The following is a 15,764-nucleotide window of genomic DNA, read 5'->3' on the forward strand; positions in this document are numbered from 1 at the left end:
CATAGAACCAGAGTTACTTTTTTTCCTCTTTTGGATCTCATGGTGTGTATAATTTCATGAGCAATAGCTAATTGTCAGATATTTGCCTCCCAGAGATGAATGCGGATTGGTAAGGGGATATGATTTTGTTAAGGAAGGCTTTCACTCTTTGTGCTAGAAGTTTTGAGATGATTTTGTAGGTTGTGTTACAGAGACTGATAGGTCTGAAATGGCTATGAGAGGTAGGATTATCTACCTTGGGGATGAGGGCTATGAAGGTGGCATTCATCTCTTTTAGCAGATGTCCAGAGAGGAAGAAGTGTTGAACCATTGAAACAATATCATTACCTATAATATCCCAGTTGATTTTAAAGAAGTTTGGTGGGAATCCATCTGGACCTGGAGCTTTGTCATTTGCCATACTGAATAAGATAGCTTTAATTTCTTCATGTTCTGGTCTTCTGTTGAGGGTGATATTGTCTTCAACAGATATGGTTGAGGGAATGAGATTGATTATTTCAGAAGAGGGTTTAGTAATTTCAGCAGTTGCCATATGTGAAAAACGATTGGTAAAGCAGTCTTTAACCTCCTGGTGTTCAGTGATCCAACTACCCTCTCCAGTTTGAATAGTTTCAATTTTATTCCTTCTTTCTCTACTTTTTGTGGCTCTGTGGAAGTAACTTGTGTTTTGATATCCCATCTTGATAAGTTGATCCCTGCTCTTAGTTTTCCAGAATTTCTCTTCAATGTTATGTCAGTTTTTGAGTTGCTTTCTAGCATCATCTAGAGCTTGTCCTCTGTCAGTTCTGAAGTAGTAAGTATGTAACCAAGTTAAGTGTTGCTTGCATTCTTCAATGTTGGTTTTGATATTTCCATATACTTCCTTGTTCCAAACTCTGATTTGTAATTTGATGTCTTTAAGTTTTCTGGAAATTGAGAAAGCACTTGAACCTGGAGTGACCTTGTTCCAGCATTCAGCTATAATTTTCCTGCAATCAGCATGATCTAACCATGGACCAAAAAATTTGAATGAAATCTTACCATTCTTGCAGTGAGGATTAGAATTTAGCAGAATGGGGTGATGATCAGAACCAATGGCTAGCATATTGGTGATAGTGGTGTTTGGAAAAATATCCAACCAACTATCATTAGCAAGACCTCTATCCAATCTTTGGTCAGTTAGAGCATGGCCTTTTCTCTTATTTTACCAAGTGAAAGGGCAACCCGAGAAACCAAGGTCAATGAGATCCAAGTATTGAATCTTTTCATTAAAGATTGAGGCTTTATTGGCATCAATGGGGTGAGTACTTAACTTTTCAGTATCATGAAGGATGAAGTTGAAATCTCCAATGACCAACCAGGGTAATTTATTAGAGATGGCAGACTGCTCAAGAGTTTTCCAAGATTTTAACTTGGATTGAGTATCATAAGGATTACCACAATAACCTCTAAATAACCAAGGGGGCTATTGACAGTTCTGAAAAAAAAACATTAATATGGTTTATAGAAAAATCTAAGACTTCCACATTTGGATTGCTTTTCCATACCAAGGCTAAGCCACCAACAGTGCCACTTTCCCCTCCTGGATTAACATTCCAGAAATTGATGACTCCTAAATCATGTAAAGTTTTCTTGAGTTTATCATGCTTTTGTCTAGTTTCAGACAAGAATATGATGTCAGGGTTTAATTTATTAAGCATGTCATTGAGGTATCTCTTAGCATCCCTAGTGCCCAATCCTTGACAATTCCATGCCAAGGAAGTGAAAAATTCCCAATAATAAGACACTTCTGGATACTTTGAGACAAGTCTTCTAGTGATACTATCATAATGCTTATGAGGTAAAAAAATCACAGGGGAGATGGTATAAGCAAGATTTAATAAAAGCCAGTAAAAGATTAGGTTGAGGATGTATACCCTTGTTCCAGCAGTAGAGAAATCCAAAGAGCCATTAGCCAAGTGATTCAGATGAGTGACCATCTGTTCCTGAGTAGAGTCAGTCTGGTCCTTGTATCTTTTTGCACTTGTCATGTCCCTGCTGGTTAGAGATGCATTTTCTTCATTTGGTATGGCCTTCTTCCTCTTGGTATCAGTAAAATGTGTGGAGGAGGTACTGAGAGAGATGTCATCAAGGTTCTCAAAGGTATGATCATTTTTCTTAGCTTTCCAAGCAGCTTTTTTCTTCTTAGTTGCTTCAGCTTCCATATTTTCTTTGATCTGAGCTAAGGTAGGAAGGGAGTGGGTGGGAAAGAACTTTGGCTTAGATATGACTGGGAAAAATAGCTCAGCAGCAGCTAGATCAGCAACAGTTGTATTCTCATCATTTTTACTCAAGTTGTTGTTGTTGTTGTTGTTGGAAGTAGTTCTAGCAACAGCTTTCCACTCTGGTAATTTTTTCTTGTAATAGCCAGCTAACATTTTTTCCAAGTCTAATATTTTGTGTTTAATTTGACAGGCTAAGACATATGGATGAGAGGAATCATGAGCTTCAGCAGTAGGAGGCTGAGTTTCAGCGGAATGAGATTGAACTCCAAAAATGATGTGATTGTTAGATGTAGATGCAATGTTTGCAATTGACTTTTCAAGCTCCAACCTTTTAGCCATTTTTATTTTTGCTTCAAACACAACAGCTGCATCAGCATTAGAGTAATGCCTGTGAATAATATCTTTCCCAGCTTGAACCAACTTTTGTCTGGGAGTTATAGGCGCATGTGTTGGCTGGGGGATTGGTAAGTGGTGGTAATCATGAGTGTTTTTATTTGGAGGTGTAGGACAAGGGGGACTTGGATGATCAAGAATTCTACAAACTTTGCAGAACTTGATGCCATTGAGAGCATAAGCACACTCTAACCAGTGAGAAAGGGTAGGGGTTTCATAGGCTTTTATTCCAAATTTGAGAGATCTGGTTACGTTGATGGTAACTTTGACTTCCACATTTGTTTCAAATCTGTCTCTACCATAAGGTTTTTTTGAGCATTGAAACACTCCAGTTGGTTGAATGATGTTTGGTATGTCTGGGATTATGTGAGTAAGTATTCTCTTGATTAGAAGCCAGACCATAAATTTGGAGAATAATTCTTTATCAATAAGTTCTGGACCCTTAGCAGGTACACCTACTAGAACCATCAGCTTATCAAAAACTGCTCTAGTGCCTCCAGCTCTCAAAGTATTATAATCTTCTTCATTAGTGGTTTTGAGGATGTAAAAATTTCTTCTTCTGCTCCCTATTTCAACCTCAATTCTGCCAATCATCTCCTAGTGAGCGTTGATGAAGTTGTTAACTCTGGATATTTGGAAGCAGATATTACTACACAGTTTTCCAATGAAGCATCCTTTCCAATCCTGGGCTTGTTTGGTTCTGATGTTTTCAGAATTGATAAAGACTTTGGAAATAAATCCTCAGGTATAGATAAAGCTGTATTCATTTTCTTGACTAGGTTCTCAATGGAAGGTGGGTTAGAATTGGAGGAGGAGTCCATTGTGGAAAAGAAATGAAACCAGATAATGAAATGGGTGAGAGAGTTAGGTTTACTTTGGTTGGGAGGGGTAAAGGATAGGACAATGAAGGTGATGTTGATGTGACCAGCTTTAATTTGAAAAAATTTCACGGGATGAATTTGCACCATGTCGTAACTGAACATAATAGTATATGCAGTAGAGATGCTTATGCAGTCGTACTTGTACTTGGGACAGCTAAGAGCTTGTTGACTTGGTCGACCATGGCTAATGGAACTTTGGACTACGACCTGTCAAAAAACATAGTACTGGATTCTAAAACATTAATGAAGGATGAAGTTGAGTGGGGTTGAGTTGTTCTTACTTTTTTACCATGTTGATCATTTACCTTGTTACTGATTTTGGTTGGTGGAGGGTGTATGCCTGGTGTAAGAAAACGTATCTGCCACTATCCAATTTTAGTCCAATTTGAGTAAGATTCTCAAATTGGACTAAAATTGTCTAGTGGCAGACACGTTTTCTTACACCAGGCATACAAATTCTAATCTGGATCGTACAAAAAATATCCATCAAAACCTTAACAGTATCCTTCAAATTATTTTTCGTATTAAAAAAAATAATCAAACAATGCCTATAGCTATTTGGTTTGCCACCACTTGTAGGTCTGTTCATGGTCGGTTTCTAGCCAAACCAAAACCGAAACCAATACTATCGGTTTCTAAAAATCTAAACCAAACCAATCCATTAACCATTGGTTTCGGTTTCCAAATGGTTCCAGCCGGTTTCGGTTTGTCCCAGTGGTTTTTGGTTAACCAATAATTATGTCAACCAAAAAAAAAATTACACAAATTTACAGAAAAAAAATCGTAGCTGCAGATAGTATTGGTTTACAAAAATTTACAGACAAAAAATAAATAAAAAGAATATCAAGAATAGTTAAAGCTTACTCTAAATCTAGAGATCGAAAGAATATATATAATATATATTAATTTAGTTAATGACAAACAAAAATGAAGGAAAACGAAAAGAAGAAAGTCGAGTAACAGCAGTGGCTGCTGTAGTTGGGGGTGGAGAAGGAGAAAGAGATAGAGGGAGAGTATCATAATGAAATATTAGATTTAGGGTTTCTATTTATCCTCTAAATCAATGGGTAGAATCTAATACTTGTAAATCAACTATAGAAACTAAGTTTAAAAATTAATCGGTTTTCCAATGGTTTTTGGTTCGATTTTAGAGGTCAAACCAAACCAAAACCAACACTATCGGTTTTCCACTTTCTACACCATAACCAATCCATTAGTAAATGGTTCAGTTTGGTTTCTTTCTAATTGGTCTAGTTCGGTCTGGTTCCAGCGAAAAACCGAAACCATATTCAGCCCTAGCCACCGGTGAAAGGTTCCACAACAAGGCCAACACACAACAAAGGTTTGCCCTTAGTAGTTGTCGTGCTATCGATTATCAATTCACCCGATTCAATTTGATAAGGAGAGACATCAAACAAGTGTGGTGGTGTAAACTCCAACTTGGGTGATGATTTGATTTTGAAAATACTCTTCCTCTCCCTCTCTTCCTCTTGGGGTTTCCTCTTTAATGGCTGCTAATTGTTGCTCATCATCTTCAATTCCCAGAATCTGTGGCACTTTTCATTCACAAAATTCTACAAACAGAACCAACATCTCTTATCCCTTGACAACAATTTCATTTTCAAGTAGTAGTTTTTATGGGTCCTCCCCCTCTTCTAACAAAATTCAACTAAGAACCCATGCTAAATTTGAGAAATTTCAAAGTGAAGAAGGTGAAGAAACTTCTCAAGTATCAACAGCTGAAGAAATCCAACAAGATGAAGAAGCTGATATTCAAGAGGAAGATGATAGGTAATTTTGTTTTTCCTTTTTTTGAAAGCTTATCTCTTGTTTGTGAAGGTTTGAGTCTAGTGAATAATAATGGTCTTAGTTAAGTGATATTTTGAGTTATATAGATTGGAAATTTTGATGCCCTTCAAAGGGGGTTCAAGAGTCATTTTTAGTTATGAATTGTGAAGTAATTTAGAGTCAAATGTCAGAGTAAAAGATAGTGGAAATTTGAGTGATAGTTTTGATCAAGGGTGAAATGTATGGTTCCTTTTGGTAGGGACTTTGAAGCATCGCTGACAATGTCTGTAATCATCCTTCTAGGCACACCTATAGCGTCAATATTGACCCTAAATCACCATCTTGGGTTAAGTATTCAGGTATAAAATCCTTGGCCACTATGCTGTGGTGCACCAAAAATCTTAACTCTAGAGCTAAGAGTCTGTGTAGATTGTTAGTTGAACTCATCTTTAAGTATCCATTGCAGAATTGAGTTGTAGTTTAGCTACTTGTGTTTGTAAAGCGCATTCAGGACCTCCAGAACACCTAGATTGCATGCTAAAATGATTATTAAAGTTACATTTCGATTAAATGAAAACTTTCATTGTTATCTCTAACTTACAAAATAATGCTTTAGTATCTTATGCTAGTAGCAGTTGGACATAAGAACCGTAAAAGGGGATTTAGAGACAGGACTTGATTATTACAAAAGGCTTGTATGAGATGTTGTAAACAAATGGCATAAGTCAAAACATCTAATTTTTATTCTTGACAGTTGCTTACCTTCTGACTTGGTGGGTGCGGTGCGGCAATCAAGTGTTGCAGCTGCGGAGTTTGTCTCTGTAGGAGGAGCAAGAGCTATAGTAAGCATTCCATCTTAAGCTGTTGGATTTTTTTTTAATCAGCTCGTTTTTTTCCACCATGTGAAGATCATTCAACATTCTACTTTTTATCTTTCTGGAGAAAGTTCCATGAGCAATTTCAGTTGTAAACCTCTGTCATATAATTTTAAGTTTTGGTTATTTCATGATATTGTAGTTATATCCTGGAAAATTTGCCCCCTTTGCAGGTTGAGCTTTTAATTCCACAGTTGGAGTTTCTTGATGAGGAAGGGGCCCAAGCTGAGCTATGGGAATTGTCAAGGATTTTCGTGGATACGTTAATAGAAGAAACAGGGTGTCAGGTTAGGTGGCCAACAATCATCTATATATAAGTTTTTCTTTTGACATTTACTTTAAAAACTTGAACTTGAACTTATACTTTGTACACCTAATATAATCCCTTTAATCTAAAATAAGTGCTTCTATTGAACTATGTAATGCCCGTTTGTACTTGTAGAAAGTAAAAGCAGTGTACCCTGATGCTGGAGCAGCTGCACTTCTGAAATATCAGTGGAAAGATGCAGCTTTTGGATTTGCTAGGTAATCTCTAACATGTAATTTCCTTGGCTTTATGGTTTGTGTATCTCTAGCACGGATCTAGAAAGCAAATTAATATGAGCCTCACGGCCCTCACCTCAGAACTTATTGTGTTGATTCCGCCGGGATTAAAAAGTGTCAATCCCGAGATATATTCAGCTGTTTTACAATCTCAGGTTGTTGATTGTGTTGGTTGGATGATGAACTTATTTACTATTACACTCTGACACAGATAAGAAGAAACATCTAGGCTCTGATCGAAACATTTTGAAACAAAAGGAGCCAAACTGAGACGTTGGAAACTTGAAAATACATACTAATCCTGAACACTGTGAAATAACACACCTTAAAAATAAATCACATCTTACTCTTGTGGCATTCTTTTATTGCAAATGTAGCATATGATTTGGTTTATATTTTTTATCCAACTATGCGGCTTTCTGTGCTGAACATGTAATTTTGTTTCTTTTCTGCAGCTTAAGTGATAGAAAGCCTGTAGATAAAGACGATGAAATTGTGGTTATGGTGGTTCCTGATTATCAGATGTTGGAATACGTAGAGAAAATCGCAGCCAATATATCAGATGATCCTGACGTAGATGAAGTAATAATACTAAATTTATAATTACACCCTGTTACATCTACTTGCATTACATATTCATTTGTTTTGCTGTTGATTTCCTAATGCACAACCTTTTTCATAAACATGTTAACTTTGAAAATCCGTTAGCTCTTAAGGTAATGGAAGTGAGAGCACCAAGACGCAGAAATACTTTTGATGGAACTTAAACTACAACCTTCCCTTTTGCGTAGTCAATGTTGTGCAGAGCGAATGATGTGTAATGAACATCACATATGTAACTGAATCAGTCATGGCTATTTGTTTCTGAATTTTCTCAAAAAGGAGTATCCATATCAATATCTTTTCTTGTACAGTTTTCAGGCTAGGAAGGCTGCATTTCCTTACACTAGATTCCTAATTCTTCTGTTATCAGCCAAGGCCTCTCATCATGTGGAATCCACGTCTGTACAGCGCGGACGTAGGCGTCGGTTTCAATGTTAGGAAATTACGGCGATATTTCTTAAGGTACAGCATTTTGCTTTTCTCTGCGTTGATTTTATTTGCACTTGTACTGTCTGTTTCTCCTATTGGTTTCCGTTGTAGCTTATTTGTTTTCTGAATTGGTTTCTTGAAAAACGAAGATAGATTACAATATCTGAAATTTGAGTTGCATGTACCTGTTCTGCATAATTTGACAATGCTACTTACTGAGCATTATTGCTTCATCTACTTGCAGCACTTTCACGACAGTGTACTCAATGAGACCACTGCCTAATGGAGCAGTGTTCAGATGCTATCCAGAGTGAGAATGAAATGCTAATCTTTTCTAAAACCAACATTCAAAATTCGTCCTCTTTTCTCGTTATTTTGATGTAGATTTGTGTTCATAACTCGCTCTTTGTTATTCATCTTCTTTATCAGGTCATGGAAGGTGTTCTATGATGACAAGGATAGACCGAACCGGTATCTTTTAGCAAAAGAGCAAATTAGCCGTCCAGATTCAGAGGAACTTGAGGTAAGATGCCAATAAATAATTTTCTAACTATTATTATTCTCAATTATTCTCAATTGTTATAAATTAATATATCTTCAGCCATAATCAAACGTCGTCAAAACTGTACATGCCTTAAATCCTTTTCTCTATGTTTCACATATGCACTGACCATGAGAATCCAAGAGGTGTTATTCTTTGTTTTATGACTTTCCTTGCATAGTAAGAAAAAGTGCAGTAAACCCTGACCGTAAACAGATAACGTAGTGTTGTTAGTTTTATATAAACCTCGAAAACCTTTTTTGCCTGTCACAAGGATTTGGTCTAAATTCACTCTCTGATGGTTTATTTCATCCGCCCAACTGCATTAGAAGTTACTTGTGTTTGCGCTAATAACTGTTTTCACATTTGTGGTTTATTTTTTATATTCTTCTGCAGATAATATTCGGCGAAGTGGAGGAAAAATCAGAAAAAGGTCCTTCACTTTTCGGTCAAGCAGCCAGTATATTTTCTTCAATGAGTAGGTTCATGAGAGTCATCTCAAAATGATCTTGTTTTCCTTTGCTTGGCAATGTGTATTCTTATATGCTATGTTTTACTGGATCCATCACAGATGAGAGCAAATTAACAATTAAAGGTGCCAACTGAACAATGTGAAATGGGTTTGAATCCAAATAATGAACATGGAAATCATATTTCTATCTTTAAACAGACAGATGAAATCCATTAAACAGACAATTACATCAAACCAAACATTGATTCCCATAATTCCTTCACTGTCATTCTGGGAAGGCCTCGATGATGGAAGGAAATGCAGTTATCTGAATTACATTGCAGCGAGGGAAGCCTGCATTGTTCAACAACATCTTCCATTCGACTTCAGTTCTTTCTTTCCCACCCGAAGTATGTGCTATCATCACTAGATCAAATACCAAACCCATGTTATCGAATGAGCCGTCTCCATCTGGTTGAAGTACACATTCAACAATAATAACTTTCCCATTCTTCTTCCTTGTGACAATTTCTCAAGATCTTTACACAGTCTTCATCTCCCCAGTCATGCAGTATCCACTATATACATCAGACATCACATATATATATATATAAGATTCTATGTTCTTGGACTAACATGACTATATATGGCATCCAACTGCAAAATCAGCTATAAAATTTTGGCTTCATAAACAAAAGAAAAAAAGTGGGCTTACCTTCATGATAACAGCATCAGCCTCGGCAATATGAACAAACATATCACCACCAACATGCTCAACTCCTTGGTGTTCAGGTGCTGTAGCGACTACATGAGGCAGATCAAAGTTGATACCTCTAATATGTGGATTACCCTTAACAATCTCGGCGATCATTGCCCCAGTCCCACCACAAACATCAACCAACGATTCCATACCATCAAATCCATCTTTGTACTTGACCAACATCGCATGGATTATTATCTCAGTTGCACACCTCATTGAATCATTAAAAAGGTGGTTAAATTGTGGATTAGCTAAAGAAAAATCCCAAACCTCAACCCCATGAGCCTTCTTAAAAGGTGAACCACCTTCTCTAACACAATTTCCCATATATTGCCATGGATTTAGTAGCCATGGTAAAGTTGCACTAAAACAAACGGTGATAAATCAAATCTAGAGTCTCTCAATAACCATTGGACGACCGAGTTAAATCATAATAAACTTGATTATTGCTTACTTGATCAACTTGTGAAGAAAATATGCGTTTGCGAACCAATAACCTCATTACACGGGTAAGATAGCCGATGTCTGGAGACGATGATGATGATGAAAATGTGGTTGTTGGTAAGCTGTTGGCAATCTCTGATATCGTGACAGGACGACCATGAGAGTTTATGATATCGGGTATACCAAGTTCAACTGCACATTTCAACGCCATTGATTCCACAAATGCAAACATGTGCTCCCATATTTCAATCTTTCTTCTTCATCATGAGTATCCATCTCCTCCTCCCAAGTATTTCTTATGTTTGCTAACTTAAGAATTCCTTGGATAATGTTACTTGTATTAAAGGGTAAAATGAAATGTCACTCTCTGTTGCTTGCTTAATTGATTGACACCACAAATACAAATTTCCTGAGATAATGTTGGTTAAAATTCTTTGATAGATGAGAGACATAATTAACACCGCTCGATTGCATGATTATTTATAAGGGGGATACCAGCTTGTATTAAAGTGTTGATACCGTTTCATATATAGTGATGATATTTCGGAGTCGGCAGGCATAGATCCCCGACATTAACGACTCTTTCTCTGAACTGTGACGTAGTATCTATGATCCCTCTAAAATCTTTTCTTCTTCTTCTCAACTCAAAAATACATAAAATTATTTTTCTTTTCCCCAAATTTTAATTCTTAAATCTCATTTTAATCTAACCGTACTATTTTATTAACTTAACTTAATTACTTATTAAAACTAATCCATCAGAGGCAATTTAGCCATTTTGAAACTTTTTTGGATAAGGGGTGACTCAAAATAGGTTTTAGTGACGTTTTTTGTTCTCTAATGTGCGGCCCTGATTATTTTTCGGGATCCCCAATTAAGCCGTGATAATTAACTCAAATGTCACAACTCACAAGTACCCCATCTGTTGCTAGGCAAACAAAAACAAAGTCTTACAGTTGACTAGCGGTCAGAGTGTCAAACTTAGAATCTCAACCGTGCAAGCTTCTCTTTGAGATATGCTTGTTGTAATCTCGATGACAGTGTCATACTTAGAAGATCTCAACTCTCGAAATGCCCATTTTGGTAATTTCAACCCGATATCCTGATTGTTTTTTACACAAAATAGATGGGAGTTGTAATTTCGCATTAGTACTGCTAGGGCAAACAAAAGGGATAACAGTAGTAGATCCCTCGTTATCAAAATCATACAGACGAAGAAACTCCCTTCTTCTCCTTTTCTCTAGTAAGAGCAAATCAGTACACAGACGATTTTCATAATGGCGTTGGCTTCTCGTATCGTGTCGAGATCTAGACAGGTTAATTTCTTTCCCCCCGACCCATTTTGACTTTCATTTTGTTTTTGTTAGATCGAAAACTAGGGTTTCACTTTTCAGTTTTTCTTATATCTGAATTTTTCTTTGATTAGAATGAGTTGAGTTCTATTAGATTATGATCTAGTTCGTTTCTTTTGATTTTGGTGTTTTTTTTTCCACGTTGTTCTGTAGGGATTTGAAATGTTTGATTTGTGATATATATACTTTAGTGTTTTTCTCAGAAAATGATGCTACTGTTAGATTAGATTGGGATTTTTTTGAATGTGTTATTTGAGGGTTGATTAGGCTATATAGGGATTTTGATTAAGAAATGATTCTTCTGTTTGATTTTGATAGGTTGGTTTTAGAGATGTTTTAGGTGAGAGTGTTAGATTATTATCACTGTGAATCGGCAGGTTTGAGAGTCACCTGGCATGGTCAGTCTCAATGTGTGTTAATTTTGTGACGGTGTAAACACTATTGTTGAACAGTTGAGATTTGGTAGTGACAGAATTTGTTGGATTGATGATAATAATCTACTAAACAACGAATAGAATGGCTGCTCGGCATTTGATGATTCCTAGAAATTTACAAATGTTCTTACAGATACGAGATATTCATGTTCTCTCTCCCTCTCTTTTTGTTGTTGTTGTGTGTCTGTTAAATGTGTTTAGTTAATGGCAATGTCTTTTATTCCTATTCATTGTAGTGCTCTTAATGACCATTTGGGTTTGATCCCTTTCTCCAACTAATTGTATTTGCATTTCTGTTTTTAATGGTTATTTGGGTTTGTGCAGTTGTATGCTGGTCAGATCCTCTTACAACAAGGACATGCTGGTCAAGTCCGTTCATTTGCTAAAGAAGCTGCACCAGCCACAGACCTGAAGGGAGATCGTAAGTTTTCTTTTCATGTTCATTTTTGTTTTCCACCACCCCTTTTTTGATGTTCTCCTTCAATTCTCTAGTATCTGTCCATACAACTAGGCACATAAGCTTAATCTGGAGGTTCGTATGGGAAGATTTCTTGTAGTGAATAACTTTTTGTGAACTAAAGCTTTGTTTTTCCTATTAACATCTCAATTATTTCTCATCATATGAGTGCACAGTTTAATTGTTTCTTTTCGATGTTTGCTTCTTTATGTAGGTTTTTTGTTCATAGTTATACATGTTTATTAATTTGTGATGTATCATACTGATTATTGTTAATATGTTTGTTTGAAAGAGATGCTGAAGAACATTTTTTTGGACGTTAAGAACAAATTCGAGACTGCCATGAGTGTACTTCGGACGGAAAAGATCACAATTGATCCAGAGGATCCAGCTGCAGTCTCGCAGTACGCAAAAGTCATGAAGACTGTAAGAGAAAAGTAAGACATTCAGCTGCTTTATTGGTCATTTATGTTTATCTATTAGTAGCTTTCATGGGATGAATTTTAAAACAGATGTTTTATTGTAAACAAGAGGGAGCATACTGCTTTGTAGTTGTAGCATTATATAGAATCATAGATATCAATGTTATCTTATCTTTTGTAAGTTTCATACATATCATCCTCCGCAAAAGTAGAACCATTTTGGAAGACTTGTGGACCTTTAAAACATCAGTATATGATCAATGTTGAAATGTATTGTGTCCATGTATATTGTTCTGAAGTGTAGTCCACATATGTTGGTATTCTAGCTTTTAGAATGGGATGTTCTGTATCATTATGCCGAGGCCTTGTATGTTTATGTTTCGCAACAAAAATAAAGCTGAACAGATGTGTTGAATGATAGAGGCAAGAACACTTTCCGACCAAGTCCCAATAATTGATCATAACAATATCGTGTAAATGCTGCACAGAGCCATTTATATAGGAATGGAAAGACAATCACCTAGATACTAAACCAGATAGAGCCCGGGATTGTATAAATATTGCTTCAAGAAGATATGTATAATGACTTATCAGTACCTTACTGGTCACATATTAGTATCCCATTAATTTTCCATGAATTATTATTTTTCACTGATGTAATGATGGTTGTACATCCTCTTCCTTATTAATCACTTATTTTACAAATTCATGTTTTCAATGTTAATCCTGTAAATCCCAGTTGCATTGCTTTGCTGAAATTCTAGATACCATCCTGACCACAGTTGCCAGACTCATGATATGATTGCTATTTTGCTAGACATACTGTTATGATGTGAGGTTTTTGGTTTACCTGGTCCTGTCAGAAATGGTTGCTATTTGTCTTGGATGAAGTATTCTAGATCTTCAAATCGTGAGGAGGCTTTTCTATCTGTTTGAAACATTTTTTTAATTTGTGTGTGTGTTTAATGACCTGCAGGGCAGATTTGTTCTCAGAATCACAGAGGATCCAATTTACCATTCAGCAAAAGACTCAAGATATTCCAGATGCACGTACATATCTATTGACCTTGAAGGATATCCGAATTAAGTATGTGGCTGTTTCAACCCTTCCTTTTACATATGAAGTTGATTACTTTCCATTCTGCTGCTTAGGACTGAATTTCCTACTGGTTTGACCACACACATGTATATAAATATCTTGGACATTCGAAGTTTGCACATCTAAGCATTTTTAGTAGTTGCATGAAGACTGATTTAGTGATTTAGTTGTCTCAGTTTGAGAAGCTGTCCATAGTTTATTATGGAACTGCAAAAACTAAGGTCCATTATCTATCATATAACTGGACATTATTCTTTACAAAACAAAATACTAGCTGCAGAAGATGTTTGTGTGAAGACATGGATATTCTTTATCACTGATTTGATTCTAAATCTTGCCTTGTTACACAGTTCAGTACAAATTTGTATTCTGCTTCTGCTAAATGTTATTTAATTCAGATTGACTTGCGTAGTCATTTATGTTTTTTCTTTTTTGCAGGAGAGGTCTCACTGATGACCTTGGTGCTGAGGCTTTGATGATGGATGCATTGGAGAAAATTGAGAAAGACCTGAAAAAGCCACTTATGAGGAATGATAAAAAGGGAATGGCCCTTCTTGTAGCAGAGTTTGACAAGATCAACAAGACGTAAGTGATACGCTAATTTTTCCATCATATTTTCTTATCTTTTACAAATATTTTCGTACCTAATTGTCATAAGGGGTTTTATTATGACTTTAGGTTATGCCTTACATATGAGGTTCTGTTTCTTACCTTGCTCATTTCTATTTTAAACTAGTCTTGGCATTCGTAAAGAAGAGCTGCCAAAGTATGAAGAGCAACTCGAGCTGAGCATTGCAAAGGCCCAGCTAGAGGACCTCAAGAAAAATGCTCTTGAGGCAATGGAAACACAGAAGAAAAGGTATGCTGTTTTGCTTTTTGTATTTGATATTTGAATGTCCTGTGAATATTGAATATCATTCCTGACATTTGTTTATTTCAGGGAGGAGTTCAAGGACGAGCCAATGGTTGACGTGAAGTCATTGGACATCAGAAACTTCCTATGAATGTTTCCAACAGTTACCTGTTTATGTCTGGTTACTTACTGGCGCATATTGGTGTCTTTTTGTTTACATTTTTTTTTGTTCTGGGGTAAAACACACTCTCCAAGAACCTGATCGGATATACTTCCTCCAAAGAAGAGTGTTATTGCTTTTTCCTCTGCATACACAACAGTTGAATAAGATTTTTGAAATAAATACCTGATCAACTAACTGAAAGTGATGCAATTGTGTAGAATGTTTTGTCAGTTGTCGATTTAAGTACTTTGGAGTGTATGATATTATGAGGCAATCCCTCGTTCCTTCCGACATTCCCGTATACATTTTTAAACTTGACTTGAAATGCTCTGTAATAAGTTTTTAATATGGTATTCAGTGCAAGTGGTGGAGAATTTTCTTATGAGGAAACTTGGAAATCATGCAGTTGGCAAGGCTACAGATATTGATCTAGTTAAGACCGAGCCCTGATGTGCTTGGAATTGGGGCGTCAATATAGTCTCTGTTTCTTATTAACTGGTTCTGATGCCAATTAAGGTTTAGGCTTGAGCTTAAGTTTGCATTCTGGAAGCGTTCCCAGTATAAAGAACAAGTTGAGCATGAAATTACTTAGGATCAGCAGTCGCAGAGCATAAAAATGGATGTTGCTGCTGCCATGCTTCTGACTATCATTGATGAAAAATTGATAGAATTTTTTTTTTTGTTTTTTATTTTTTGAAGCATTTGACAGATAAACTAAAAAAAGTGAATAACAGATAGAAAGACCAAAAGGAATGTACTAATGAATTATAGGAAAGCATTAGGAATCATGAAAAATCCTATGAAACTGATTAAAACCCTAACAGGCTGATCACCATCCGTCATTGTTATTGACACAAGTAAATCAGGTCACTGATCCAGCGTACACATACGTCGTTGTGTTTGTGGATGGTACCGCAGCATCAAAATTATCATCCCTCCATCAAAACATCAGATTTTTTGTGCTTCAGAATTTCATACGCTTGATTCACAGGAATTTGAAGCACCTGTAGTCCGCGTCCGCCTTGAATTGTGC

At 36.3% G+C, this 15,764-nt stretch overlaps 2 protein-coding genes and 1 pseudogene across 2 annotated transcripts; 2 read left to right on the forward strand and 1 right to left on the reverse strand.

Annotated features, from left to right (window-relative positions):
- Positions 1-4,937: 4,937 nt before the first annotated feature.
- LOC113282937 lies at positions 4,938-8,963 on the forward strand. The gene is made up of 9 exons (XM_026532047.1): positions 4,938-5,308; positions 6,060-6,147; positions 6,354-6,467; positions 6,623-6,705; positions 7,179-7,305; positions 7,697-7,788; positions 8,000-8,065; positions 8,185-8,278; positions 8,693-8,963. The coding sequence occupies exons 1-9, from the start codon at positions 5,025-5,027 to the stop codon at positions 8,801-8,803; spliced, it is 1,059 nt and encodes a 352-aa protein (XP_026387832.1). The 5' UTR covers positions 4,938-5,024; the 3' UTR covers positions 8,804-8,963.
- LOC113282945 lies at positions 8,893-10,284 on the reverse strand (annotated as a pseudogene).
- Positions 10,285-11,091: 807 nt separating this feature from the next.
- LOC113282951 (probable ATP synthase 24 kDa subunit, mitochondrial) lies at positions 11,092-15,113 on the forward strand. Its single transcript, XM_026532064.1, has 7 exons — positions 11,092-11,267; positions 12,062-12,158; positions 12,487-12,631; positions 13,593-13,703; positions 14,154-14,300; positions 14,452-14,574; positions 14,656-15,113. The coding sequence occupies exons 1-7, from the start codon at positions 11,229-11,231 to the stop codon at positions 14,717-14,719; spliced, it is 726 nt and encodes a 241-aa protein (XP_026387849.1). The 5' UTR covers positions 11,092-11,228; the 3' UTR covers positions 14,720-15,113.
- The last annotated feature ends 651 nt before the right edge of the window (positions 15,114-15,764 follow it).

Source organism: Papaver somniferum, chromosome 1 (assembly GCF_003573695.1).
Source record: "Papaver somniferum cultivar HN1 chromosome 1, ASM357369v1, whole genome shotgun sequence".
Taxonomy (NCBI): Eukaryota; Viridiplantae; Streptophyta; class Magnoliopsida; order Ranunculales; family Papaveraceae; genus Papaver; species Papaver somniferum.

Excerpts from the sequence above, each read along its gene's own strand:
- LOC113282937 (XM_026532047.1), top strand. The coding sequence starts at position 5,025 with ATGGCTGCTAATTGTTGCTCATCATCTTCAATTCCCAGAATCTGTGGC. Across the intron at positions 6,706-7,178 it reads GCAGCTTTTGGATTTGCTAG|CTTAAGTGATAGAAAGCCTG; the intron begins GTAATCTCTAAC and ends TCTTTTCTGCAG. Across the intron at positions 7,306-7,696 it reads ATGATCCTGACGTAGATGAA|CCAAGGCCTCTCATCATGTG; the intron begins GTAATAATACTA and ends TTCTGTTATCAG.
- LOC113282951 (XM_026532064.1), top strand. The coding sequence starts at position 11,229 with ATGGCGTTGGCTTCTCGTATCGTGTCGAGATCTAGACAG. Across the intron at positions 11,268-12,061 it reads TCGTGTCGAGATCTAGACAG|TTGTATGCTGGTCAGATCCT; the intron begins GTTAATTTCTTT and ends GGGTTTGTGCAG. Across the intron at positions 12,159-12,486 it reads CACAGACCTGAAGGGAGATC|AGATGCTGAAGAACATTTTT; the intron begins GTAAGTTTTCTT and ends TTTGTTTGAAAG.